The sequence below is a fragment of the Leptonotus elevatus genome, chromosome 18 (assembly GCF_054856555.1).
Source record: "Leptonotus elevatus isolate MCC_2025b chromosome 18, RoL_Lele_1.0, whole genome shotgun sequence".
In the NCBI taxonomy this organism is placed as follows: Eukaryota; Metazoa; Chordata; class Actinopteri; order Syngnathiformes; family Syngnathidae; genus Leptonotus; species Leptonotus elevatus.
This window is the reverse complement of record NC_141256.1, coordinates 13,197,646-13,223,190: the sequence shown is the minus strand read 5'-3', so window position 1 is coordinate 13,223,190 and position 25,545 is coordinate 13,197,646. Positions and strand designations below refer to the sequence as shown.

At 39.3% G+C, this 25,545-nt stretch overlaps 3 protein-coding genes across 6 annotated transcripts; 2 read left to right on the top strand and 1 right to left on the bottom strand.

Moving 5' to 3' along the window:
• The first annotated feature begins 486 nt into the window (after positions 1-486).
• scg5 (secretogranin V) lies at positions 487-3,749 on the top strand. Of its 2 annotated transcripts, none has more exons than XM_086061858.1 (6): positions 487-658; positions 969-1,200; positions 1,490-1,639; positions 1,708-1,820; positions 2,085-2,138; positions 2,264-3,749. In XM_086061858.1, the coding sequence occupies exons 2-6, from the start codon at positions 969-971 to the stop codon at positions 2,390-2,392; spliced, it is 678 nt and encodes a 225-aa protein (XP_085917984.1). In that variant the 5' UTR covers positions 487-658; the 3' UTR covers positions 2,393-3,749. The 2 variants fall into 2 exon arrangements, with proteins under 2 accessions (XP_085917984.1, XP_085917983.1); XM_086061857.1 differs by having other exon boundaries at positions 492-658; positions 936-1,200.
• A 114-nt stretch (positions 3,750-3,863) lies between these two features.
• Positions 3,864-6,321, top strand: grem1a (gremlin 1a, DAN family BMP antagonist). Its single transcript, XM_086061426.1, has 2 exons — positions 3,864-3,936; positions 4,046-6,321. The coding sequence occupies exon 2, from the start codon at positions 4,051-4,053 to the stop codon at positions 4,612-4,614; it is 564 nt and encodes a 187-aa protein (XP_085917552.1). The 5' UTR covers positions 3,864-3,936; positions 4,046-4,050; the 3' UTR covers positions 4,615-6,321.
• Positions 5,039-25,003, bottom strand: fmn1 (formin 1). 3 transcript variants are annotated; one of them, XM_086061423.1, is made up of 18 exons: positions 23,594-25,003; positions 22,589-22,761; positions 18,711-18,816; positions 17,385-17,446; positions 16,528-17,135; positions 15,047-15,191; positions 14,853-14,940; positions 14,696-14,757; positions 14,141-14,229; positions 13,897-14,026; positions 12,366-12,512; positions 12,196-12,255; positions 11,988-12,108; positions 8,091-8,183; positions 6,997-7,048; positions 6,747-6,896; positions 6,064-6,145; positions 5,039-5,952 (listed from the first exon to the last, which is right to left on the bottom strand). In XM_086061423.1, the coding sequence occupies exons 1-18, from the start codon at positions 24,420-24,422 to the stop codon at positions 5,908-5,910; spliced, it is 3,042 nt and encodes a 1,013-aa protein (XP_085917549.1). In that variant the 5' UTR covers positions 24,423-25,003; the 3' UTR covers positions 5,039-5,907. The 3 variants fall into 3 exon arrangements, with proteins under 3 accessions (XP_085917549.1, XP_085917550.1, XP_085917551.1); XM_086061424.1 differs by lacking the exons at positions 13,897-14,026; positions 14,141-14,229; XM_086061425.1 differs by lacking the exons at positions 5,039-5,952; positions 6,064-6,145; positions 6,747-6,896; positions 6,997-7,048; positions 8,091-8,183 and adding an exon at positions 10,467-10,725.
• Between the last annotated feature and the right edge of the window lie 542 nt (positions 25,004-25,545).

Below are 25,545 nucleotides of genomic sequence, written 5' to 3'. Positions count from 1 at the left end.
GGCTCACTTTGACCAGTAACCTGGGTTAAAATAGTTTATGATTTTCCATTAGGTTTTTGTTTTGTTTTGTTTGCTTCCCCCGCCACCCCAGGTTTCATTAATTCTTGGAGTATGTTTTTATTTTATTTTATTTTATCTTAATGTTTTTAGTTCGTTTTTGTGTGTGTGTTTTTTATATTGTGCATATTTGTCGACTAAAAAAACGTTTCCATTTGCCCTCTGAGGCAAACAACGTAATGGCACACTACACAGTTCGTCACGGCTGAAATTCGACCCCCAGTTCCCATCGCTACTTGATGGAAAAAAAGAAATATTGGTTACAGAGCCAATCAGAAGAGAGGATCGATGCTTTCTAAGCATCCGAGGCTGGTCCAGCGTCCACCGGAACTGACGTCAAAGCTCCTTCAAAATATACAAAGCTCTCACGTTATCACGACCGAGCTCGTTGCTAGTGTTGCTAATATTCTCCGAATGTGCCAAATAAAAGCAAAGGTGGGAGATCGTGCAAAGGTTCAAAATGTAGCTTTAGGAAACACGGGTTCATAATGCTGCATGCATTTTGCGTAGCTTTTACATTGAAGGACGGAAGTCGAAAGATTCGTTATAGTGGTATCTTGACAGACATCTCGCTCAGTCGCCAGGTTTCTTTTGACACAAGGTAAGAAAATTGCTCATCTTCGAATTATAGTAGCTAGTAATTTGCGGTGTTTTAATTTAAAACACCACATTACGTCGATGTGAATAAAAACGGGTCACATTCTCTTATTCACTAGTGATGCTGCATTTGCAGGCCTAATGTCTTGTTTACACAACAGATTTAGTCCACGCGATTCGGTTCTTTAGCGTTTAGAATAAAATGCCCTTTAAGTTAATCTTTGCTTACTAAAATTCTGTAATCACTGCTCTAAGAAAAAAAATATTTTTTCCCCCTTTAGCATCCTCGGTGTGTTCATTTTGTACACCTGCAGATGGCGGAGATGAGGTCGGCGGTGCGTTCACTGCTGCTCGGGCTTCTGGTGTGTCTGCAAATGGGCGGTACGCCGGCCCGCAGTGCCCCCGGGTCGGATCAAGTGTCCGTGTCCGAGGCCGACATCCAGCGGCTCCTGCACGGCGTCATGGAGCAGCTGGGCATCGCTCGGCCCAGGGTGGAGTATCCCGCCCACCAGGCTACAAACATCGTTGGGCCACAGAGCATCCAGGGTAATGTTAAATTTTGTTGGGGGAGCTTTAAATAAGCCAGTTTATTTTAATTTTTTACTTTTAAATTAAGGCTACCCCCCCCCCCAACCTTTGTTCGATGAAACTGGCGCCAGCAAAAATATAAAATAAAATAATTAATAAAAATAAATCCACTTTTATTTATTTTTTGTTTTGTTTGTCATAAAATATGTGCAGTGACTCGACAAATGTTGGTAAACCCTTTTCTGGCTATAGCGCTTGATTTTTCTTTTCTTTTTTGCCATTAACCGCACCACATTTTCCCCACTAGGTGGTGCTCATGAGGGGCTGCAGCACCTTGGCCCCTACGGAAACATTCCCAACATTGTGGCTGAACTGGCAGGTGACAACGTTCCCAAAGACTTCAGCGACGACCACAGCTACCCAGATCCTCCAAATCCTTGTCCTCAGGGAAAGACTGGTAGGATTGAGCGTTCTCTGCACAATCTTACATTTGCGCGAGACTAAAATGCACTTTCGCATTCGCAGCAGCAGACGGGTGTTTGGAAAATGCTCCGGACACGGCCGACTTCAGCCGCGAGTTCCAGAAGCACAGACACATTTATGGCGCGGGGAACGAGTATCCCGCTCTGATGAAGTGGGTCAGTACATGTTAAAGTTACTAACTCATACGATTCTTTTTCTTTTCTTTTTTTTTTTAGTTGTTGAAGTTTTTGCTCACTAAAAGGATTGTAAATTATATGTGCAACTGTTTATTAATTGCCATCTGAGAATGATGGTGGTTAGAAACTTGAAGCAGTTAATCAAAGCTGAAAAACAAACTTGTGTGTAATTTGTGGTCGCTCGCCTGTTAGATGTCGTCTGGGTATTTGAAGAAGTCATTGATTTGCGCAATGTCTTTTCAGAACAAGGAGCGTTTGTACCAGAAGCTGAAGGGAGGACCAAAGAGAAGAAAAAGGGTATCTAATGTTTTTTTTTTTGTTTTGTTTTGACAGCAAAATATATTTTAAATATTTAAATAAAAAACAGACTCTCTCTATTCCTGATTCATTTTTGATTATTCATTTTTAATGTGTGTGTGCAGAGTGTCAACCCATACCTGATGGGCCAGAGGCTTGACAACGTTGTCGCCAAGAAATCTGTTCCCAGTTTCTATGAGGAAGAGGATGGCGAGGCGTCGACCACGTCTGAAACTACCAAAGCAACAAATTAAAGATTTGCAACTATCCCAAAATAAATAAAAAAAAGACATCTTGTATTTTAACTCATTCACTGCCAATGACTGTTATAGACGTCAAAAAATAATTTTAACTATTTCTATTTAACACCCCCACCCCACACTTTTGTCAACTGGTGTATGAAAACCGAGAATTTGTTATTGTACATTTAGAACAGATATAACATTTGTGATTAATCGTGAGTTAACTACTGAAGTCATGCGATCAATTATGATTAAAAAATTTTAATCGCCTGATGCCCCAAATTTTTTATAATTTTTTATTTGTTTGTTGTTGTTTTTTTAATCGCGTCAGGCAAATATATTTTTTTAAATATTAATTGGTTGACTTCAATAGCTAACTCATGATTAATCACAAATTTTATATCTGTTCTAAATGTACACTAAAACCATTCTAGGTTTTCATACTCTTGTTAACAAAAGTGGGTAAAAAAAGTTAAACTAACAGAAATAGTTCAAATTAATTTTTGACGTTTATAGTCGTCAATGGCAGTGAATGAGTTAAAATCATGTGGAGAAAATCATGTTTGAGGATCATAACTGCTGTTTGTTGATGTTTTAAGATGGGGATTGGGGGGTGGGGGGCAAACTTATAAAATTGAAGTCAAAAATATATTTACAATATGTTCTGTGCACCCCCACTAGTCTAAACAAGGTATTGTGATTAATATTGCGTTTGTAGAATATAAGTAAAAAAGCAAAATCCAACCATCTCAGGGGGCGGCCATTTTGCCAGCTCGGCTCTAAAGTCACATGACCAAACTCGGAAAAAAAGTTGAGCCTTGATTGGTCGTTACCTGAGCAACTAAAATGTCATTTTTAGTCGACAGCAAGTGGCAGAACAAGACAAAATGGCCGCCCCGAGATGGATTAAAAACAGGTCGATTTTGCAACTTAATTCATAATTCCACAAACACAATTTTGATGTGTTCACCCTGTAAAGAAATAATATATAATCCCACCTGACGATTGGTAACTTTAGTTTGATGGTGATTAAGTTAAAGATGTTACTTTGTGTAACTCGAAAAATATGAACCAATGCTTATGTTGCTAGTGAAAACTCAGTTGTCATTTAATTAGATTACTTAAATTAAATTCGTTTTTTTTTGTGTATTTTAAAATGACCTCTTAATCACTAGAATGAGGTCATATCCACAAGAATTGATTACGCTTGATGGTTTTATGTACACACTTATCACAAAATCTTTTAGTGGAAGTGAATCCTTTTTTGCTGTAGCATGTCTGCTTGTCCTGCTAACATGTAACTTTAAGCAGAGAAATGTACTTTCTTATCTTGTAAAATTAATAATTAAAAAAAAATGCAGTGACGACAGTGGTGGTGGTGGTGGTTATTTTTTTCTTTTTTTTCTTCCTTTTTGTTGTTGTTGATTTGGCTTGTGGGCGTGTTCTCAACCAGAACCAGAAAGTTGAAACATCACTCAAGAAAGCCACACACACACAAGTCACAACATCCAGAGCAAACACGCTTGGATTTATATCAGTCGAAAACTAAGCAACAGGTAAGATCTAACGTCAAATATCTTTAAAAGGATGACGACGGCCGGATTTTGTATAGTGCGCAATGCGTGCGCGTTACCTGTGCGTAAAAAAAGCCTCGTTTCCTTTCAGCTTCCATGATGACAAGCCGGTGTTTGCTGACCTTCCCCCCAGTTCTCGTCCTGCTGCTCAGCACGCCGACGAGTACGCACGCGGCCACCTTTCAAGGCTCCTTCCCGCACCCGAACAAATCCAACCCGAACGAACCGGAGCGCTGCCAGCAATCGCCGCCCATCGGCGGCTTCATCTCCCGCGTGATGGCGCCCGCCGCCGTCGCCGCCGCTGCTACCGTCGCCGAGGAGGTTTTGGAGTCCAGTCAGGAGGCGCTGCACGTCACGGAGCGTCGGTACCTGCGCTTGGACTGGTGCAAGACCCAACCGCTCAAGCAGACAATCCGCGAGGACGGCTGCCTGAGCCGAAGCATCATCAACCGCTTCTGCCACGGCCAATGTAACTCTTTCTACATCCCGAGGCACGTTTACCAGGATGGGAACGCGTTCGAGTCGTGCTCGGCGTGCGTACCCAGAACTTTCAGCACGGTCACGTACACGCTTTTCTGCCCCGGACAAACGCCCAGTACCAGGAAGAAACGGGTGCAGCGAGTTAAGCAGTGCAGGTGCACGACTATAAACACGGATTAGACTTGATGGGGAGGGAGCTTGTCTTTTGCGAGCCCGACAAGCGGAATTTGCTGAAACAAGAGGAACTTTTTTTTTTTTTTTTGTTAACAAAATTGACATCTTCATTTATAATTACAACTATATGGACTCAAAATAGTCTGAACGTTCGCGATTACTCTTAAAGTGTAAATACATGTTGATGAATTTAGATCAATGGGGTAGATGCCACGGACTTCCGACTTCCGGGTTTTACAACCGAGGGGCACAAAGGCGGAAGCGCAAGGGACTAGGACGCGGCCAACACGTCGCAAACCGGAAAGGGAAACAAAGTTGATGGGTGAAAACCCGGAAGTTGGAAGTCCCGCCTCCTCTGTGGCATATAGTCCATTGTAGAACTACAGTCACTAAAAGGGGAAATAAAACACCCAACTATTAACAATTACTATTGTCGAAATGTCTTTAAGCACGTGTTTATTCAACAACTTTCAGATTGACAAAATATTCAAGTTCAAACAAACATTTCTGGAAGCTCCAGTAGTCATCAGCATATTTAAAAAAATTAAATGAAAATTTAAAATAAGTAAATATTGAAAAGAAAAAAATCTACAGTAAATAAAGTTTTCCAAAATGTTAAAAGATCTAAAATGTAAACTTGTCATGTATCTTGGTTTTAAAATAAAACAAAACAAATAAATAAATAAAACAAAATAAAGTGTCAAATAAAAAGTTTCCAGGTTGCACATCATATCTTAGGAACTGAAAATGTCCATACAATTCCCTAAAGTTAACACATTTCTAAATTGATCTTATTATCGACCATCCGATTTTTCAGCAAGGCCCATACCGATATTCATCAATGCTGAATATCAGTGCCGATAGCCGGTCTATCACTAATAAATTGTAATGCTAGTCTCATTCAGTTGACTCAAAATTCAAAACGATTGTTATTATTTGTGGACAGATCATTTATATGACTCACATTAGATTAATTTAACTAAACGGCTCAAGACCACTCGTGACCATGAATATAAATGCTTCTACACTGTCCATAATTTTCCTCTCTAAAATTCATTAAACTTGTAAAATAAAAAAGGTTCTGGGCGAGGTTCTGTGCTCGAACCTCAGGTCAGGTCCTCCTTTGTGAAGTTTGCATCCCTGGCTTCCTTCCACATTCCAAAAACTCTCATGCTAGCTTAACTGAAGACTCCAAATCGTCAATAGGATGCGAGTCTGAATAATTCGTTCTTATTAGAGGTTCCACAGTACATAAAACACTTTTTTTTTTGTTTTTCATTCTCTAATTACGTGAGAATTTTAAACTGAGTTCACGTTAGCTTCTTTCTGTCGCAGTCGTTCTTTCTGTTGAAAATAAAATGATAATCAGTGGATAGATATTAATTCATTCCTTTGCGTATGGATTTTGATTGAATTTGTATTATTCAGCATGTGGGTGTCAAGTGCCACGCGTACCAGACTGTTTGGGATTATCTTTCGGGTCTCCACTTTCTTCTCTGATGTGATCCTCCTGACTGACTGCTGGGCCTCTTTTAACCTGCAGTAGTTCAACAAAAAAGATTAAAATTCTAGAGGAATGCCGTCTGGACCCTACTCATTTCTGATCATAAAGCAAGTCTCTCCATATTAGGCCCATACACGGATCAGTGTTTGGATGATATCTAACTTGAATTGTGAACTCATTGACGGCTATAGACGTCAAAAATTCATTTGAAATATTTATATTAGTTTAAAATTGTTTCCAACCTGTTGAATTTTTTTTGGTACATTTAGAACAGATTTAAAATTTGTGATTAATCGTGAGTTAACTATTGAAGTCATGCGATTAATAACAATAAAAAATAAAAAAGCCTGACGCCCTTAATTTTTAATAATATTTTCTTTAAAAAAATAAAATTTAAAAAAGTCTAGGATTTCATACTCTTGTTAACAAACGTGGGGGGAAAAAAGTTAAACTAATAAAAATTGTTCAAATGAAATGAAATGAAATAAAATTTGACGTTTATAGGCGTCAATGGCAGTGAATGAGTTAATCAGTGTGTGAACCAAAGTATCATGACACCAAAGGGGTTTAAACTCCCTCTAAAAAGGATATACTGTATTCTACTGTCTATGTATATCTCCTCGCAGTAGTATACCTTTCTTTATTGAAGTTCCGATTCTCCCGCTTCCACCTGGCTTTGAAGTCGGCGCAAAACTCAAACCACAGCATGAAGAAATGACTGGACGTCACCTCCTTTTCTCCCGCTTTGGGCTTCGGCCCAAAGTACACACACAAGTCCTGGAAACTGGGCAGCCAGACAGGAATTAAAGCGTCTAAAACAACCCACAACACTGAGTTTTTAAAAATATATATATTTAAAGGGTCAAAGATGTTCTTTCTCTAACCTTTTTTGCGCTGTCATCAACTGATAGGAAGCTCCGACTTGTTCTTTACGTGCTGAAAGGAAATTTGCACGATCAATTGCTAGCTTACATGACGGTTGCTAGCTTGTTAACACATATCTTCTCTACATACAAAAAGTAGTTTAATTAAAAGTAGCATTCTTTTGTTGTAGGACCTGTTTATAACCATAGCATTAGGCTAGCAGTCTTTTGTTGTAGGACCTGTTTATGGCGTTAGCATTAAGCTAGCATTCTTTTGTTTGATGAAATTATTTGGTGTTTAAATTTACAATGTTTAATTTTCTTTTGTTTTCTGTGTCAGTTTCACAGCAAACGTCAACTGGGAGTGGCAAATGAATAGCTTGAAGCGATCACACTTTTATTTCGCATTCTTTTGTCGTAGAAACTGTTTATGGCGTTAGCATTAAGCTAGCATTCTTTTGTTGTAGGACCTGTTTATGGCGTTCGCATTAAGCTAGCATTCTTTTGTTGTCGGACCTGTTTATGGCGTTAGCATTAAGCTAGCATTCTTTTGTTTGACGACATTATTTGGTGTTTAAATTTACAACGTTTAATTTTCTTTTGTTTTATGTGTCAGTTTCACAGTAAACGTCAAATAGATGGCTTGAAGCAAGCACGCTTTGATTTAAAATGTGTGGGTGGGCCAAAAACGACATAAAAATACTGTTTGTATGGTCCCGCTATGTCATAAAATAAAGCGAATGACACACATGTCATAATAGTAAATGAACAAATGCCTATTAGTGGTTGCTCAGTTTTCTGTTAGCATTCTCTAGATGTTTACTGCACTTGGGATTTTGACTGAAAAACATCTTGAAACATTTGCAATGTGATTTTCAGGAAATGTTTGTGATGTGAACAGAGCATTGCGGGAATTTGACAAATGGGGTAAGCGGTAATGAATATATCGCACGTGATTTTAGATTACTTTTTTTTTTTTTTTAATGAAGTGTCAAATCCCAACAATAGTTATCTCACGGCTTTTCTTTCGACGAAGCAGGCCACTAAGCGAAATAAATACCCCTGCCTACATGTGATTCATAGCTGTTTGGTTACGTACAACTTAAAACACTCACCACTAAGAAGAAACGTCTCCATTCGGTCTTTAAACGGCTGCAGATGTTCCTCAGGGGAGTCCGAGCAGACCTTCTGCACGTCCTTTTCACATCCTTTTCCAAAACAAAACCAACCATATTTGAAATAGAGAGTTTCCATATACTGGACAGCACACTAAGTTACAAGTTACGATTGTTTATTGACCTCGTGAGAGCTGGAAAGACCATAAGACAACGGTTTAGTGACAGCAGCAGCAAACCCTAAATCTTTAACCCAGGATTGTACAATTCCGAAGTCGGACGCGTCCCAGAGTTGAAATTGCCGTGAGACGGCCTCAGAAAGGCGCGTTAGAGGAAAACGAACTGTACCTGGGCACGAGGATCTTATCAGCCCAACTTCCTCCTCAGATCTCACTTTTGATCCACATTTGAGATGGCGACTGCAAAAACTCTGTCCTTCTCCCCCCCCCCTGCATCCAATCAGCGGATCAGAGGAGCCAGTCTGCGCGGGCCAGTCATAATAGAGGCTGCGCCCCCCCCCCCCCCTCCCCCCTCCACCCTGACGCTTGATCAACATCACCCAGATAAGATTACAAAAAAATACTGTTTTCAATGGTGATTTGTGTAAACTGTGGATGTCGGTATCTTTGTCTCCTTTGTGCGGCCACGCTTTCTTTCTTTTGTCCGCCTTTTGTGTTTGAAAAGTTTGCTTATATCCCACTGAAGAGGGTTATGGACACCCGCACGTAAACAAAGTTGTCAGTTGTGAAAATACTTTGGTTTGATGCTGTATTAGGTTTAAGTTGACTCGCGAGGAACAGATTTGGAAAGAAATAATAGTTTTACAAAAAGCTCACAGAGATTGATCTTGTCTGAAGTCATTTCGGGTCATTTTTGATCAACTTAGTAGTCAAAACGCTCGAAATGGGAACAAACAAATGCTTTTAATTAATCTCACCAGGGAGACTATTTTGGGGACTTTCTAAATAAACACAAAGTTCTTGTTACTACAAATAACTCGGTCGTCGAAATCGGTCGTCGTGAGTGTTTATGACGTTTCGATCCTTTCGGCAGACGTGCTGGCTAATGTTAGCTTAGCCTACCCAAAACATTAATGGGCACGATGCTTACAGACCATTGGAAGATCCAAGGTTTTTATATATATATCAATTACTGACAAGCATGTAGAATTGACAGGAAATAACTGGCAAAAAAAAGTTGCCAGCTAATTATTGTAAAATCTCAGTAAATTACTGTAAAAATAAGGCGTATCAAAATTTGTGTGTTAATTTTTAGTAAATTTTTTAGTTAAATAATAAGTTCCTTTAACACCACTCATTTTTTAAATGCGCGATTAATGACGGCCCCTTACGTGGAAAGCCTGAGGTAGCTGACACGTCCACATCCAAATTTAGCAGTAATATATAATATATTTAATAATAATGCATATATTTGTGGAGACTTGTGTTAAGTTATATTTTACCATTTAAAAAATGTGCAGAATTTCGCAAGTTACTTCATGTTAAATATTAGATAGATCAGAATATGAAAAGAAAAATGCACTGAGCTGTCACCAACGTCTTACAAATGCAATCATGCCATCTAGTGGCAGACAAATTACCTCAAGAGAAATCAATATCACATTCTTTTTTTTACCGTACAGTAAATATTTTTTTTTATTTTAACTCAATTTTATGAATTATTATGAAATGACTGTATCAATGACCAGCCATATTTCTATTAGTTTAACAATGTTTTCCACTTTTATGTTAACAAGAGTATGCACATTTAGAACGGATACAAAATTGGCAATTAATCGTGAGTTAACTATTGAAGTCATGCGATGGTTTTACGATTAAAAAACGTAATCGCCTGACACCCCTAGTAAAAATCTATTACAGCATAATACTGTAATTTTTTTAAACTGTAATTTATAAACTGTAAAAAAAAAGAAATATGTATATATATATATATATATATATATATATATATATATATACATACACACAGTAATTTGCTGTAATAGATTTTGACAGTAATTAAGATTTTACAATAACTTGTACCTTATACCTAAGGACATGCCTATGCAACCATACAGTAAGAATCCTTACAGTTCTGCTATTTGACTCATTTCCTTACTACTGGACTTCCTGAAGTCAAGTGAAAGTGTGTCGTGTTGATTTGTAACATTCAACAAGGATGACAACTCCGCCTGGTAGCTTCTTTTTTTTATTTTTATATATATATACCAAGCCTCAAGCGAACCTAGTAAGAGTGAAAAGCAACAATGATGACGGTTCAAACAGACGGTACGATGGACCGTCCAGATTGCGCAGCCGTTTGGCTTGATCAAGCGATACTAACAAAGCTGCGTTGAAAGCTAAAGAAAGCAATCTCGGGCGCACATCTCGGGGGGCCACACTGGAGCCCGGGTCCGATACGGCCGAGATGGTTACGGGTCCGTGTGGAGGGCCCCGTGCAAAGATGGCGCAGATACAAGAGGTCTGGAGATTACATAAGTGGCAAGCTGCGGTCTACCTTTACTGGCGACAAGACAGGCGCGCACAAAGGACGGGAGATCTGATGGGCCCGAAGGATTAGAAGCTGGATCTAAAAGGCGCCAGGCCGGTATCGGCTCCAAGACTCCTGCTCGTCTCTGGATACAGACGCATAGCGAACGCAAACAGATGGTTACCATCGTCGCAAACGGGGAAAATAATACAAGGTTCTGTTTGAAGGCCTTTCGTCCAAAGTGTAAACATTGACAGAAGCCAGAGCTGCATTGATTAGGGGGCTTCTTAGGGGGCTTCTTAAAACAAAAACACACAACAAAATGACCGCTAATTCATTTTCTGGTCACGCAGTATGCGAGTAAACATCTGTCGGGGTGATTCATTGTTTTTAACTCATTCACTGCCATTGACGGCTATAGACGTCAAAAATTCATTTGAACTATTGCTAAACTTTTGTTAACAAGAGTATGAAAACCTAGAAATGTTTTAATTGTATTACAACAGATATAAAATTTGTGATCAATCGTGAGTTAACTAGCGAAGTCATGCGATTAATTACGATTAAAAAATGTAATTTGCTGACGCCCCAAATTTTTTATAATCTTTTCTTTCTAAAAAAAATAATATATATATATATAAATAAGAAAAACGAAAATTATTATTATGATTTTATTTAATTTTTTACAAAAAAAAGAAGATTATTAACTCATTCACTGCCATTGGCGGCTATAGACGTCTAAAATTCATTTGAACTATTTCTATTAGTTTAACATTTTTATTCCACTTTTGTTAACAAGAAACCTAGTGAAGTCATGCAATTAAGTACAATAAAAAAAAATTATCGCCCGACGCTCCTAGTTTTTAATAATCTTTTCTTTCTTTTTTTAAATCGCGTCAGGCGATTACAATTTTTAACTGTACTTAATTGCATGACTTCAATAGTTAACTCACGATTAATCACAAATTTTACATCTGTTCTAAATGTACACTCTTTTTTTCTAGGTTTACATACAAAAGTGGGGAAAAAAATGTGAAACTAATAGAAATAGTTCAAATGAATTTTTGACGCCCATAGCCGTCAATGGCAGTGAATGAGTTAAAAATTAGGGGCGTCAGGCGATTAAACTTTTTTAATCATAATTAATCACATGACTTTACTTGTTAACTCACGATTAATCACAAATTATATATATATATATATATATATATATATATATATATATATATATATATATATTTTTTTTTTTTTTCCTGTCGGTTTTCATACTCGTGAACAAAAGTGGAAAAATTGTTAAACTAATAGAAATAGTTCAAACGAATTTTTGACGTCTAAAGCCGTCAATGGCAATGAATGAGTTAATTGAACGATTCCCAAGAAAAGCGAGGAGACAGTAAAATGACACACCTGCTAGATCTCGTTCAAGCCTTCTTAGCTCTGCATTGAGGTCCTCAAAATTGAGCTGCGACGCCAGGAAGACGTCCTGAGGTTCAGGAAGTGGAAAGGTACTCTTGTCTGTCCCGGCATTCTGGCAAAGAATCATCAAAGCACAGACAACCGCGCTTGGACTTGAGTTTGCAAGACAACACGCGCTTATGTCTTTTCATGATACTACCTTGTCAACATTGTGAAGGTAATATGATACCACGTAGTCCACAAGGCTGATGCGATTGTCCTAGAGGGCGAAAAAAAAAAAAAAAAGAAGAAAGATGTTGCTATTCAAAGAACCCCATGAAAATGAAAAACCGAGACCACAGCTGTTCCCCAACGGTCGAGGTTCCATACCCTGCTCTTGACATCTTTAAGTTTTGGAAGGATCTCCAGCCCGAAGCCGTCAGCCTGCCCTCGAATCCTGTTGCCGCCGTTCATGTGATTGCCCACAGCCAAAATCAGTCCCAGCACTTCCTTCACGCCATTTTTTTCCAGAAGAGCCTTCATGTAAAAAACACACGGGCAACTTTCTGTGAAGCGAGGCCTGTTCAGTGACAACAATTTAGTGAGCACTTCAGACCAAGGGATTTTGTCTCCTGGAATGTATACTTTACTTCTCTATATATACATGGATACCAGATCCTGAATTTCTTATTTGGGATGGGCGAATAATGACACCAGGTATCAATATTGGGCTGATAACCGGTCTTATTTCAAGGCAACAGTACTCGCAAGGCCGCCCTCTTGTGGCCATTTTATGATCAGGAACTCGAAATGAGAAATTAAAGGAATAGAAAATGTTCATAAATTTCATACATTTTTTTTATGGAAAATGCAATATGAGGGGGGTTTTATATATCGAAAGTAGGGATGGGCGAGTAGTAACAATACCAGGTATCGGGCCATTTTACTATCAAGAACATGAAATTAGAAATAAGAATAATAGAAAATTGCCATTAATTTAAGGCAATTTTAAGGAAAAACGCAATGTTGCTTTCAAATGATTGATTATAGTTTTTTGGGAGGATTTTTTTAAATGTAATATTATATTTCGTCGTTGCTATGTGAAAAACACTTATGTCCATTTGATCCCCCTTTTTTATTTTTATTTGTATTTTTACTAGAGCTGTCAAACAATTACATTTTTTAATCAGATTAATCACATTTTTTTTCCACTTTTGTTAACAAGAATATGAAAACCTAGAATTGTTTTAATGTACATTTAGAACAGATATGAAATTTGTGATTAATCGCGAGTTAACTAGTGAAGTCATGAGATTAATTACGATTAAAAACTTTAATCGCCTGACGCCCCAAATTTTTTATAATATTTTCTTTCCTTTTTTTTTTTTAATTCATTCACTGCCGTTGACGGCTATAAACGTCAAAAAACAATTTTAACTTACTTGTTAACTTACTTACTAACTTGTACATTTAGAACAGATATAACATTTGTGATTAATCGTGAGTTAACTAGTGAAGTCATGCAATTAATTACAATAAAAAAAAAACGCCTCTTGCCCCTGATTTTTAACAATATATTTTTTAATGAATTTATGGCAATGAATGAGTTAATAGTGCGATTAATCTGCATTAATTCATGATTAATGCGATAATTTCTTTTGTGATTAATTAATCAGTTAACGCTTTAACTTTGACAGCACTCATTTTTACGTTTTGGGGATGTCTGCATTCAATTTCATCCCCAAAACATAGAAATGTAAAGTAAGTGTTTCTCACATAGCAGCGACGATGTGTAATATGTGGTATAGTAATAATAATAATAATAATAATAATAATTCATGTTTTCATGGGGACTTGCATCAGAACCGCGGTACAGTAGATGCCCTTATAAGGGTGTTTCCTGTTCCGTGTTCCTTCCCACCTCACACACAGATGCGATAATGTCCAGTTTGTGCAGAACGGACGCCATCCCATCATTAAAGGCTGCCTTGAAAATAATGCAGCGAGCCCGGCCTGCGAAATCCGGAATCTGCGAGAGCTCATACAGGAACCTGGATCACACAAACATCCCCACATGGGGAACGATGCGGTTATCAATAAATTGTAGTTGGACCAGTCAGTGCTTCACACGCAATCAACCACACTTCATCTGTGCTTATACTGACTGCTCAGGTTTGTCCAAGTGCTTAACCTCTTCTTCCCTGGACGTGTTGTAATGCGTCTTGATCTTCTCCAGCTCCTCTGGCTGAGCTCTCTGACATGTTGACATAAACATTGGCGTGACATTTTAATACACAATTGCTCATTAACTGCCATTGACGGCTATGGACGTCAAAAATTCATTTGAACTATTTCTATTAGTTTAAAATTTTTTGCACTTTTGTTAACAAGAGCATGAAAACCCAGAATTGTTTTTATTGTACATTTAGAACAGATATCAAATTTGTGATTAATAGTGAGTTAACTAGTTAAGTCATGCGATTAATTACGATTAAAAAATGGAATCGCCTGACATCCCAATTTTTTTTAATAATCTTTAATAATCATAAATTTTATATCTGTTGTAAATGTACAATATTTTTTCCCTCTCGGTTTTCATACCCTTGTAAACAAAAGTGGATTTTTTTTTTTTAAACTAATAGAAATAGTTCAAATGATTTTTTTGACGTCTATAGCCGTCAATGGCAGTGAATGAGTTAATACTCCTATGTAATACGCACATTTTCATACAGCGCCTCAATAGTCTCAAGGTCCACCACGGAGTTATCCACAGTCAGAACCGCTACAAGAAATAAAACAAAGACAGGTCACATTTGCAAAGGAATATATGTATAGATAAATATATGAAAACTTTATGGCGAGAGGTCAGTTACTGACCTTGTCGGATATCTTTCATCTCTAGGTGGAGGCTTGATATAAGGATGCCCACAGCCTGAGAGCGCTTACGGTCCAGCAGTTTAATGATCTAACACACAAACACACGCTGAGGTTCGGGGGTCAAATTCCGAACGTCGTGGTGAATAATATTCCACACATGCCGCCTTAATAATGATATGATACGTAAACGTTACCTTCCTTGCTTTTGTTTTCTTCTCATAATTCTCCACTAGTGGTTTTTTCTTGAGTCGTGTGGTGGTTTTGGCAAACAGATCCTCAAACTCAACCGCGTTGATGATCTGCGGTTCTTCCAAAACATTCCACAGTGTGGTGGTGTTCCTGGGAAAAAGACAAAAACAATATTGCTATAATTCTGTCAAAACCGCAGTTCCATTTGTATTGTCTTTAAATATGAATTAGTTTTCTCATTTAAGAGCATTTATAATGTCATTGAAGTTGACAGCGGTGGATACAAATTGTGTTTATATATATTTAAAAAATAATAATTCTCTGCTTTTAACAGATTGTTTATTATTGTGATCACAGTTTGCACTGCATTATACTGAGAACTGTCCCTAATATTTTGGTTATTGATTTATTTATTTTGACTGTGTTCCTCATTTCTTTAAGGACGTTCTCTCCAGTATTTGGTAAATCAGTTTCGGTTTTTGGTGCATGAGATCGGGCTGCCAGATTGTATTAGTGTCGCCTACCGATAGGCTGGAGAAATCCGTTTACAATTGTTCAATAAAGTTTTTTTTTTTTATCTGTGTGACGTCAATACATTGGAAAGAAAATATTAAAGATGTCATTTGAATAACAAAATGTATGGACTGAAATGGTCAAAACGTAAATAAACCTAAGAATATAAAAGCAGGATATTTGAAGATTTAAAAAATAAAAATAAATAGTTTGAAGCGTTGTCGAGCTTGCCGATGACGTCAGTACAGCAGCGCTAACGAAATGCGCGATTCAAACTCACTTCGGTTTGGTTTATTTTTTAGCAGTTCACAAATCACAATACATCACAAAAATAGTCTTAATGATAATAGGACCAAATTAGCAATCTAAACTGACAATATTTATCTGTCACATCTCAGGCAATTAATTTGTGTATTTATCATTTGTTCAATCTATTTATTCAATATATCTTGCTTTTATATTCTTAGGTTTATTTACGTTTTTACAATTTCAGCCCGTACATTTTGTTATTTAAATGACATCTTCAATATTTTCTTTCCAATATTTGTCGTCAATTGGATAATTTCTAGCCAATCCTGTAGCGTGACGTGTTTGTTAGGCGACCCCGATACGATCTGGCATCACATCTGGTACTGACACCGGCATACCTATCATACAAGTACACGTTTTTTAATTTACCAAATATTCTATATATTTTTTTAATATAAGAGATTTTGTTAATTAAAGAAAGAGTTGTTTTTGTTTACTCAAATATTACAAAAAAAGGGAAAAAATAGCAGCATAAAAAAATAATTTTATAGAGTATTCACCATTGTAAAGGGTGGGAGGGAAAGGGGGACGAATAATCTCTAAAAACCCTCCCCGCAAAATATCGAGGTACAACTCGAGTTATGGGCCTACATAAAAATCTGCAAGTGAATCGCGTAGTAGCAAGGGACCACTCAGTAGTACAATGTGTGGGCTGTAAACATACTTGTTGTCCTCAATCTGAATTCTGGTCCAGTACAGAGGCTTCATGGGACGCGAAGGCTCCACCACAGGTTTTCTGGGAGCCGCAGATAAAGATGGCGGCATCGATGAAGTGACACGTGAAATCGTGGATGGAGGGGGTGGAGGTGGTGGGGGCACTGCAGCTGACATAAATGGAGCAGGTGGAGGCGGCGGCGGAGGTGGAGGTGGAGGTGGCGGTGGAGGTGGCAGGGGGGATTTCAATATTTGTGGAGTGATAATATTGATCGGTGCATGAGGTCCCACAGATGGACACGGTGGGCCTCCTTCTCGCGAGCTGATCGAAGCCAAGTCTAGTTTTTTAGGGGTCACCGTGTGCTGATTTTGGGCGCAGTCTCTCTCCTTCCCATCGTCATCACTCTTGACCAAGTTCTCCCTGTCAGTTTGGATGCAGACGGTGCGGAAGTCTTTGTGTGGAAATTTGTCATCTCGTGTGGACACGCCAGCGTCTCTGAGCTCGCCACGTCTGAGGGCGCCAAACTGAGCCTGCAGCTCAGTCAGGGTGCGCTCCAGACGGGATACCGTGACCTCATTTTCTACCTTTAGTTGAGAGAGTTCTTGGCTGAAGTCCTCCTGAAATAGTGGTCAACAAAAGACAGATCAGTCACACTCCTATTTGTCACCATTTACTTATTTATTCATCGATATTTGTGAAATGAAGCTGAAGTCTGTTGATCATTTGTGTGTTTAACTGATGCTGAATGAAACCAGTTGCGTGAGTTCATTTGTCCCCGGGGGGGCTATCGAGCAGGTTCACCCAGACTGTGGAAAGCAATTCGACTTTACTTTACCTAACAGAACAATATTATCTTTCACACTGACCTGTAACCTTTCCACTTCTTCTCTGCATTCTCGTTTCAACTGCAGAAGAGCTGCCTGGTGCTCTAAAATCAGACAGCAATGGAGCCATTTTTTCTATACAGTGGTTAGCTCAAAGTTGCACTGATAGATTTCAACCGCTAGAGGGCAGGCGAGGCCATGTGGTCGACCAGCAGAAACTAATCAGAATGGTGACTTGACATTGGTTTCCATCCAAATGTTTCGAAATTTTTATGCGAATTTTGTGAAAATGCGCAAAACGGACATGCGACTTGTGCCCGTTTCCATCGGCTCTTCTTTTGCGAATATGCGCCGCGAGATGACGTTGTAGTGACGGAACTTTGGAACAATGGGGAGTTCCAGGTGGGAATGTTGCTTTTAAAGGACTAAACGGAAGTAGTTTTTCTTGTTGGCTTCCCTCCCCGCATGTAAGTGAAGTGTGTCATTACATTGAGAGCTGATGTTAATAAAACCATCTAAAATTGCATTAATGTTTTTTTTCTTTTATTAATTATTTAAAAAATCGTGTTTCTTCGTCTCCCCAAACATATCTTACTTTATCATCCGCCATTTATTGTGACTAAAAACGTGCTTGTGACGTAGTATAAAGTCAAAACGTGCGACGTATATCCGGTCTTGTAGTCGCTTATTCGCAAAACCTGTTTCCATCGGCAAAATGCGCATTTTGCTTTTTTTGATACGCTTCAAAAATCACCCCCTCCACACGTAAAAACGTTTTCTTTTTTTTGTTGCGAATTTTGGACTTTTTTTTCCGAATTTCTGTCGTTTCCATTCAGTTACTTTTTTGCAATTCTTGAAAATTCGAATAAAAATAGGTGGATGGAAACCCACCTATTTGTGTTTGCTTAAATTGTAGGTTTGGATGACAAATATAGATGTGTTGAAGAATTGTTGAATAACACATTAATTAGCATATCCGGACTTCAAGGTCAACGAGATTTGTTTGCTGTGGACTCAAGCAGGGCGGATTTGTGTTGACCTTGACCTTGTGTTGAAGTGCGATATATTGTCTATGATAGCAATTTAGCAAACACTACCTCTGTCTATATGCTTTGGAATCGCATCACATATCTCCTGAATGTTCTCAATATAGGAAAATGTTTTTATTTAATTTGGACCTTTCACCACAATCCAATAAGATCCATGATGTAACATTTGGATGGACTGCATTTGTTTATTATACAAGTCAACCAAATGACCCCACAAAAAAAGCCAAAGTAAAAATGTTACTTTTCCCGACAAATCTTTCTCTATTTTTAACTTAAGAAGTTATATTTATGTTTGGACTATTTAACAGTGTGTCAGTACCTGCTTCAGTATACTTCAAACCAACTTTCTCCTCTCTGGGTGGAGGCCAGACGGCTTGTAAACGTCCAGGAGTTCGTTCTTCTTCTACTGGGCTGGTTGTTTCCGACTATTAAAAAGAAAAAGAAAAATATTGTGGGTTTGTATGTTAAACATCACATTATATACCACACTATTTGGACCATGAATCACAAGCTAGTACTTTTTTTCTTGTTTGTTTGTACAGAGCATAGTTTATGTCAAGACTGGTTAAAATTTACAAGATAATGTTAACAGCCAATCAGAGCTAACACGGAGTTACATACTGCGATTACTTCTTATCTGAAAAGCACAATGACATAAAAAAAAAATCTTGATTCTTTAAAATTCTAAATGCTACTTAAGTTTGATTCAGCTTCTATAAAACTAGGGTAAATTAGTCTGTTGATTTTGAGTTAATTTAAAGTTCCTTTAACGCCACTAATTATTTTAACGCACGATTAATGAAAATAAAAAAATCATTTGAACTATTTTTATTAGTTTACATTTTTTCCCCCACTTTTGTTAGGAGTATGAAAACCTAGAATTTTTTTTTTTACATTTAAAACAGATATAAAATTTGTGATTAGGGGTGTCAGACGATTACAATTTTTAATCGTAGTTAATCGCATGACTTCACTAGTTAACTCACGATTAATCACACATTTTACATCTGTTCTAAATGTACAATAAAACAATTCTAGGTTTTCATACTCTTGTTAACAAGTGGGGAAAAAAATGTTAAAGTAATAGAAATAGCTCAAATGAATTTTTGACGTCTATAGCCGTCAGTGGCAGTGAATGAGTTAATATGAAGAGAAAATGTGCTGAGATGTCACCAACGTTTTACAAATGCAATTATGCCATCTAGTGGCAGAAAAATGACCTCAACACAAATCAGTATCACACTCTTTTTTTTTTTATTCATAATTTTATGAATTATTATGAAATTACTGTATCAATGAATAAAAGATGCAGCCATATTTCTAATAGTTTAACATTTCCCCGCACTTTTATGTTAACGAGTATGAAACTTAGGAAAAAAATATTTTCTTGAACATATAGAGCAGGTATAAAATGTGCGATTAATCATGAGTTAACTATGGAAGTCATGCGATTAATTATGGTTTAAAAAAAATCTAAACAAAACAATGACTTCTCAGCCATGTTTGTTTGCTATGGTGTGAAAATACTGACTACAATAATCAAACATTCTATTGTAAAGTCAGATTCTTGTGCAATATTTAAAAAAAAAATGGATTAAGGGGCATCTCTCTCTAATTTTTGCGCCATTTGTTGTTGTAAAATGGAGCAATAAATAAATAGCCATAGTGACTTGACAGTTATTTGCATTGAGGAGAATGTTCTTCATACGGTAGCTGCCGCATTCCTCTCGGTGGTCTTGTTGGAAGTTCTTTCAAAAAATGCTTTCAGTGCATCCTTTTCTGTCCAGGTCCTTTTTTTGTCTGCGTCCTGGTCCGCCGTCTTCTCCTTCTTCAGTGGCCTTGGCGTAAAAAAAGCTTTAAAGGCATGAAAGGCTGCTTCTGCACCCGATACTGGCGCTTTTGCCAAAGCGTCCTCCTGGGTTTGAAGGTCTTCCATCTGCAGTTCTTGACTACTTTCAGTCACGTTCTCCTTGGTTGCCGCTTGTTGCTGGGCAAGAAGTTCCATCTTCTCCTCCAGCTCATCGGTCCGTCTGTTGGGGTTCAGCAGCAGGGAGATCTGATCCAGGAAGTTTCCTTGAATCTTGGCCTCCGCTTGCTTCTCAGGGAGGATTGTCGTCCTGACGTCTCGGGTTGAAGGTCGGATTTGAGCCGCGGCGTCACGCCCGGGTCCGGCCGCGTTCTTCCTCAGCGCCCGAAGACCACTAAAGAGGCGAGGGAGATGCACCCGGTTGTCCGTGGGGGATCCAGGCGAGGGAGACTTATTTTCCTCCAACGTCGACTCCGCTTCCGACCGTTCGTCCTCAACGGAATGTTCTGTCCGAGTTATAGTAATCAAGAGCCGTTTGGCTCTGGGAAGTCGATTCAAAGCAAATTCTTCGTTTTCAAAATGAATGAAATTGGTGGACGAGTCAATCAAGCCACAATCGACACGGTCAGGTTGATTTATTTCAAAATGTCCAGCTATAGAGGCAGCAGTTATTTGTTCTGGGTCTATTTTATCATCACCATTCTCTCCTTTTTTCTCCTCTGAGTGATTTCCTGTTTCGCCTCCGAGGTCGTAGGTCATCCTTTCTTCTCTCCCAGCAAGATATATAACATGCGGTAAAGAGTTATCGCTGTCCTCCGGTGGAGTTGCTTTAAAAGTCGCGTCCGCCTTTTTCTTCAGCTTTCCTCTCAGATCGGCAAACTCCCGTGCTACGTCCACATTGTGCTCTTCTGGAATGGCCCGGGAAAACGTGAGGACGGGTGACTTTAGCTCCATTTCAAAAAGGAAGTCAAAAAGTCAGTCAAGGCGAGTCAGACGTTAACGCCGCTTGTCTGAATTGTTCCTTACTGAAAGGCAGATTGATTCATTTTCACAGCCGGAAAAGTGGAAAATAGACGTGGAAACTGACAATCCACTCAGCGATGTGCAAATGGCCTTAAACTTCACATAGCATGACCAAATTCTTCCTCCCGGTTCCCTCTGACCAACTGTCAACTTCCATCATATTCAACCTCACCCTGTAGAATCCCGAAGGCAGATGGTTGGCCCTAATCGTTCCCGCACCCCGCCGTAAAGATACGGGCGCCCTGGATGCACTTGTAAGGAGGCCACGCCCCCACAGCTGCAGGAAGCTAAACAGGACTGCCACGAATCACTTGTTTGAACATTTGGTTTGCCAAGCCGCGATGGCCAGGAGGTCTCGTAGCTCCGGCGCGCGCGCGTGTTGTGCAGCGCGGGCGGGTTAATCTGGACCTTTTAGTGGTGTGGTACTCCCATTATAGGGTTAATCTGTTCGCACAGAATCAAACACACTTCTGAAAGTTTACAAAGGGCTGTAATGAGTGACAGAATATATATATATATATATATTTATTCTGTCACTCATATATATATATATATATATATATATATATATATATATATATATATATATTTATAAACAAAAAATGAAAGCGTAATAAAATAAAAAAATATTAAAAATAATAATGATAGTAAATAATATATATATATATATTTATTCTGTCACTCATATATATATATATATATATAAGCAAAAAATGAAAGCATAATAAAATTGTAAAAATTAAAAATAATAATGATGGTATATAAATATATATATGAACTAAAAATGAAAATGTAATAAAAAAAAGTAATGATAGTAAAAAAATATATTGAAAAAAAAGAAAAAAAATTATAATAATATATATATAAAAAAAATGTTGATTTGATTTTTTTCTCTCTCCAAAAAACATACATTTTCCCAGCCTAAATCTACCAAATGTGTTCTTCACAACCTGTTTGCTTTGTTGTCACTTCTCAGGTCCCCACACCCTTGTTTGCTCGTATTTTGACGTTATAGCCAGCAGGTGAGCGATGGAGCCCATGATCAATATTGTTACAGCATACAAACACAGTGTAGCTATATCTCTGTTGGGGATCTTTGTGCCGGAGACGTCGTCGTCGTCTTAAATTGCTTTTATTTTATCGCAGCGGGACTTCGCGGCCTCCAAGTAAAGTATGTTTATGTAAGAGGCATGAATGCAGATAATCCCATGGAATATAACATTACGATCCACCATTGTTCGTTGTATCTTTAGTGCTTTTGACTTTCAAATCTTTGACCTTGAACTTAAATCGTTCCCCCCGCTGCATGAATGATGCTTTGCAATCAACAATGACATCAGATCAAACTAGGTGACGACGCTCCTCACCCGCAGCTCGGGGAACGCGGGAGCGGCCGTCCGGCTGATATCGTCCTCGGGGGCGGTGATGCGCAGAAAGTCGACGAGCTTGGGCCGAGAGGGATGAGAGAACCACCTGCGGAACGACAGGCACTCCTCCGCCTCCTGCTGCCAGAAGTCCTCCGGTTTCTGCAGAGCTTTGTCTGGAGAAGACAAAGCGGAATCACCACTGAAGAAAGAAAAGATGACATGGCTGCCCTGCAACACCCCGATTCATTTTTAAGTGATTATTATTATTTTTTTTTGAAGTAGTCTTTACTACTAATAATACGAATACACATACAGGAAGTGCATGTCTGGCATTGTATGTTTATACGTAAAGTTTAGAGAAAAAAAAAAAGTTCCTCAAGCGTTAAGGAACAAACTCATGCCCATCAGCTTGGGGAGCCACTCTACCACCTGAGTCATGCCACTCTTTGTTTGATTGCTGTTTGCCACTATACTGCATTACTGGTGTGTCCAAAATGAGGCAAAAAAAAAAAAAGGTTCTTGGAGGTACGAGGATTCCGTCGGACACCATCAATATAGTAACACGCAAAAGGAATGGCATGGCTCAGGAGGTAGAGTGGCTGCCTCCCAAACTAAGGTTCTGGGTTCGTTCCTCAACCCCTGAGTATTTATTTATTTTAATTTTATTTTGTAAGAAACTGGTAAAATGTCCTCAATACACTCATTGTAAAAGTTACTTAGAATTTCTGAATGAACATTTTTTTTACTAGTTTTTTTTTTTTTAAGTAAATATGACTTTGTTTTTTTCTTTTTTTAACCTGAAGAAAAATGAGACCAAAATGAGACCAAAAGTGGATGCCTCCCAAACTGAAGGTTCTGGGTTCGTTTTTCAACCCATGAGTAGTTCTTAAAAAATTTTTTTTTAATAAACTGGTAAATAAATGCTAGAATTTCTGGATGAAAAAACGAAAGAAAAAAAGTTTTTAAAAACAAATATGACTCTTTTTTTTTTTTTTTTTTTTTTACCTGAGAAAAGCAGGTCATCTTGACCGCCGTCAGATTCCCTGAGGCATCCGCGTGTCTGCGTCTCCTCTCGCCATCTGCGATTGGCCCAATCCAAGCTCTCCTTTTCACTCCAGCTGTCCTCGGCCGAGCTTGTCCGCAACGTGCGCTGCTCGCAGAAGTCCTCTCCGTGCCGATTGTGTCTCGATGTGAATGAAGGGGAGCGGAACGAAGCAGCGGCGTTGCCGGGAGATGTTGAGGACCCGTTGACGGTTCCTGCGCTTGAAATAACAGATCCTATTTCGGGTTCTCTTTGGACGCATCGCGACAACCACTCTTTGTCCATCCTCAAAGCTCGTCGGAGACTCTCGCTCAACTCCTCGCACAAACGACGGAGCTCATCGACCATCCGAGTGCCGTCGAGTTCGTACTCCTCGTCTTGGGTCTGGACTCGGAGGCGACGGGCCGACTCGCCTCTTGCGTTTCCATTCCTTTGGATCGAATCGGACCCGGTGAGACTCGCACGGCGGATGACGCCTTCCGCCTCCTCGCCCGTTCTCGTTACACGCGCCGCAGCGCTTGTCTGAGAAGACCGTCCCAGAAGAACGTCTTCGTTTTCAGAACCGGCCTTCGGTTGCACCGCGTTCCTGTTCGTGTCTTCGGTTGGTTCCCAATCGACAACGCAGCAGATGAGGTCCGACTGACCAATCTCGTCCTCTCTGCTTGAGAAAGGACATTTTCTGTTGAGACGGGAAGACTCCCTTTCGTCCCGTTCTTGCCCCAAAGAGGCAGACATGCAAACGAAGTGTCTCTCTTCTTCAAGCGACTCCTCATTCGTAGGACTGCTCGTCATCCAGAGTTTCGAAAAGCCTTCTGGACTTTGTAGTCTGTTGTGGAGATGTGGGCGTGTCCCCCCCTTGAGGTAAAGCAAAGTTCTATCACTGTAAACAACCCCCACCTGGTCTTGTGTTTGATCTCTGGATCAACGTTTGTCTTGATCCTCATCCCTTTGTTGGTTGCCCCCGTGTTCATGAAGGTCCGGTCGTCGGGAACGCGGCAGCGACCGCTCTTTTTCGGCCGCACCAACTCAAGACCAGTCGGCGAGAGTCTGAATTTGTGTCCGTCTCCGCCTGACCCTCCTCCCGTGTAAAAGCAGTTTAGTTCAGGATAGTGGTCTTGAGGTTCATTAGAAGGAGAAGCTGGACCTCTGACTTTATGGTCCGATGATCATTCATGTCGAGCTAATGCAACTTTTCCCAGAGCGTAAAAACTTCAGTTTGATCGAATTCAACCTCCTACTGGTGGACTAAAAAAAACGTCAAAATAAGCAAAGGAGCTACATATCGCATTTTTATGGTCCACATACCTTCATTTGGACTTCTGCGTTGTCGCAACTGCCAACTGCCAGGAGGAGTAAGAGCCTTTCCCCTCTCGGCCGCCGCCGCCGCCGCCGCCGCCGCCCGCCGGCATTTCAACATATGGAAATCACGACTCCTAATCCCCCCTTTCAAGACTGACAAGCCCCCGAGAGGAACATAAAACAAACAGACGGCGAGTCCCGTCAGGATTTAAGATCGATCTAATCTACTTGATTTAGACCATAACTCAAAAAGATTGCAAACCAGCAAAAGCGTGCAGTTCCAGACTTTCAGCCGCGGGTTAGAAATTGATATGTGCAAAAAAAAAAAAAAAAAAAAAAAGGTGTCAAGCTTATTCGGCCTTCTGGCAACTCATAAGAACGTTATTTCTACGAAATAGGTCACCGGGTCTCCAGCGTGGTGAGCTCCCACCTGGCTCGGTGCGTGCGCCGGCCTAATTGGACCCTCTGCCCAAGCTGTCTCTTGATGGATTACACGAGTTAACGGGAAATCAACAGCTGTTACATGTCACTGAAAATCACCAACAATTACACACGCAGGTAAATCGGAATGATCTCAAAGCCTTTTAGAGCAATTTGCGAAATACCGAGCGGGGGG

Bases quoted from the DNA above. Each gene is read 5' to 3' on its own strand.
- scg5 (XM_086061858.1), top strand. From the start codon at position 969: ATGGCGGAGATGAGGTCGGCGGTGCGTTCACTGCTGCTCGGGCTTCTG. The intron at 1,640-1,707 runs GTAGGATTGAGC...TCGCATTCGCAG, and splicing joins TTGTCCTCAGGGAAAGACTG to CAGCAGACGGGTGTTTGGAA. The intron at 2,139-2,263 runs GTATCTAATGTT...GTGTGTGTGCAG, and splicing joins GACCAAAGAGAAGAAAAAGG to AGTGTCAACCCATACCTGAT.
- grem1a (XM_086061426.1), top strand. From the start codon at position 4,051: ATGATGACAAGCCGGTGTTTGCTGACCTTCCCCCCAGTTCTCGTCCTG.
- fmn1 (XM_086061423.1), bottom strand. From the start codon at position 24,422: ATGACGAGCAGTCCTACGAATGAGGAGTCGCTTGAAGAAGAGAGACAC. The intron at 12,256-12,365 runs GTATGGAACCTC...TTCGCCCTCTAG, and splicing joins TTAAAGATGTCAAGAGCAGG to GACAATCGCATCAGCCTTGT. The intron at 7,049-8,090 runs GTGAGTGTTTTA...ATTTCCTTTCAG, and splicing joins GGAGACGTTTCTTCTTAGTG to CACGTAAAGAACAAGTCGGA.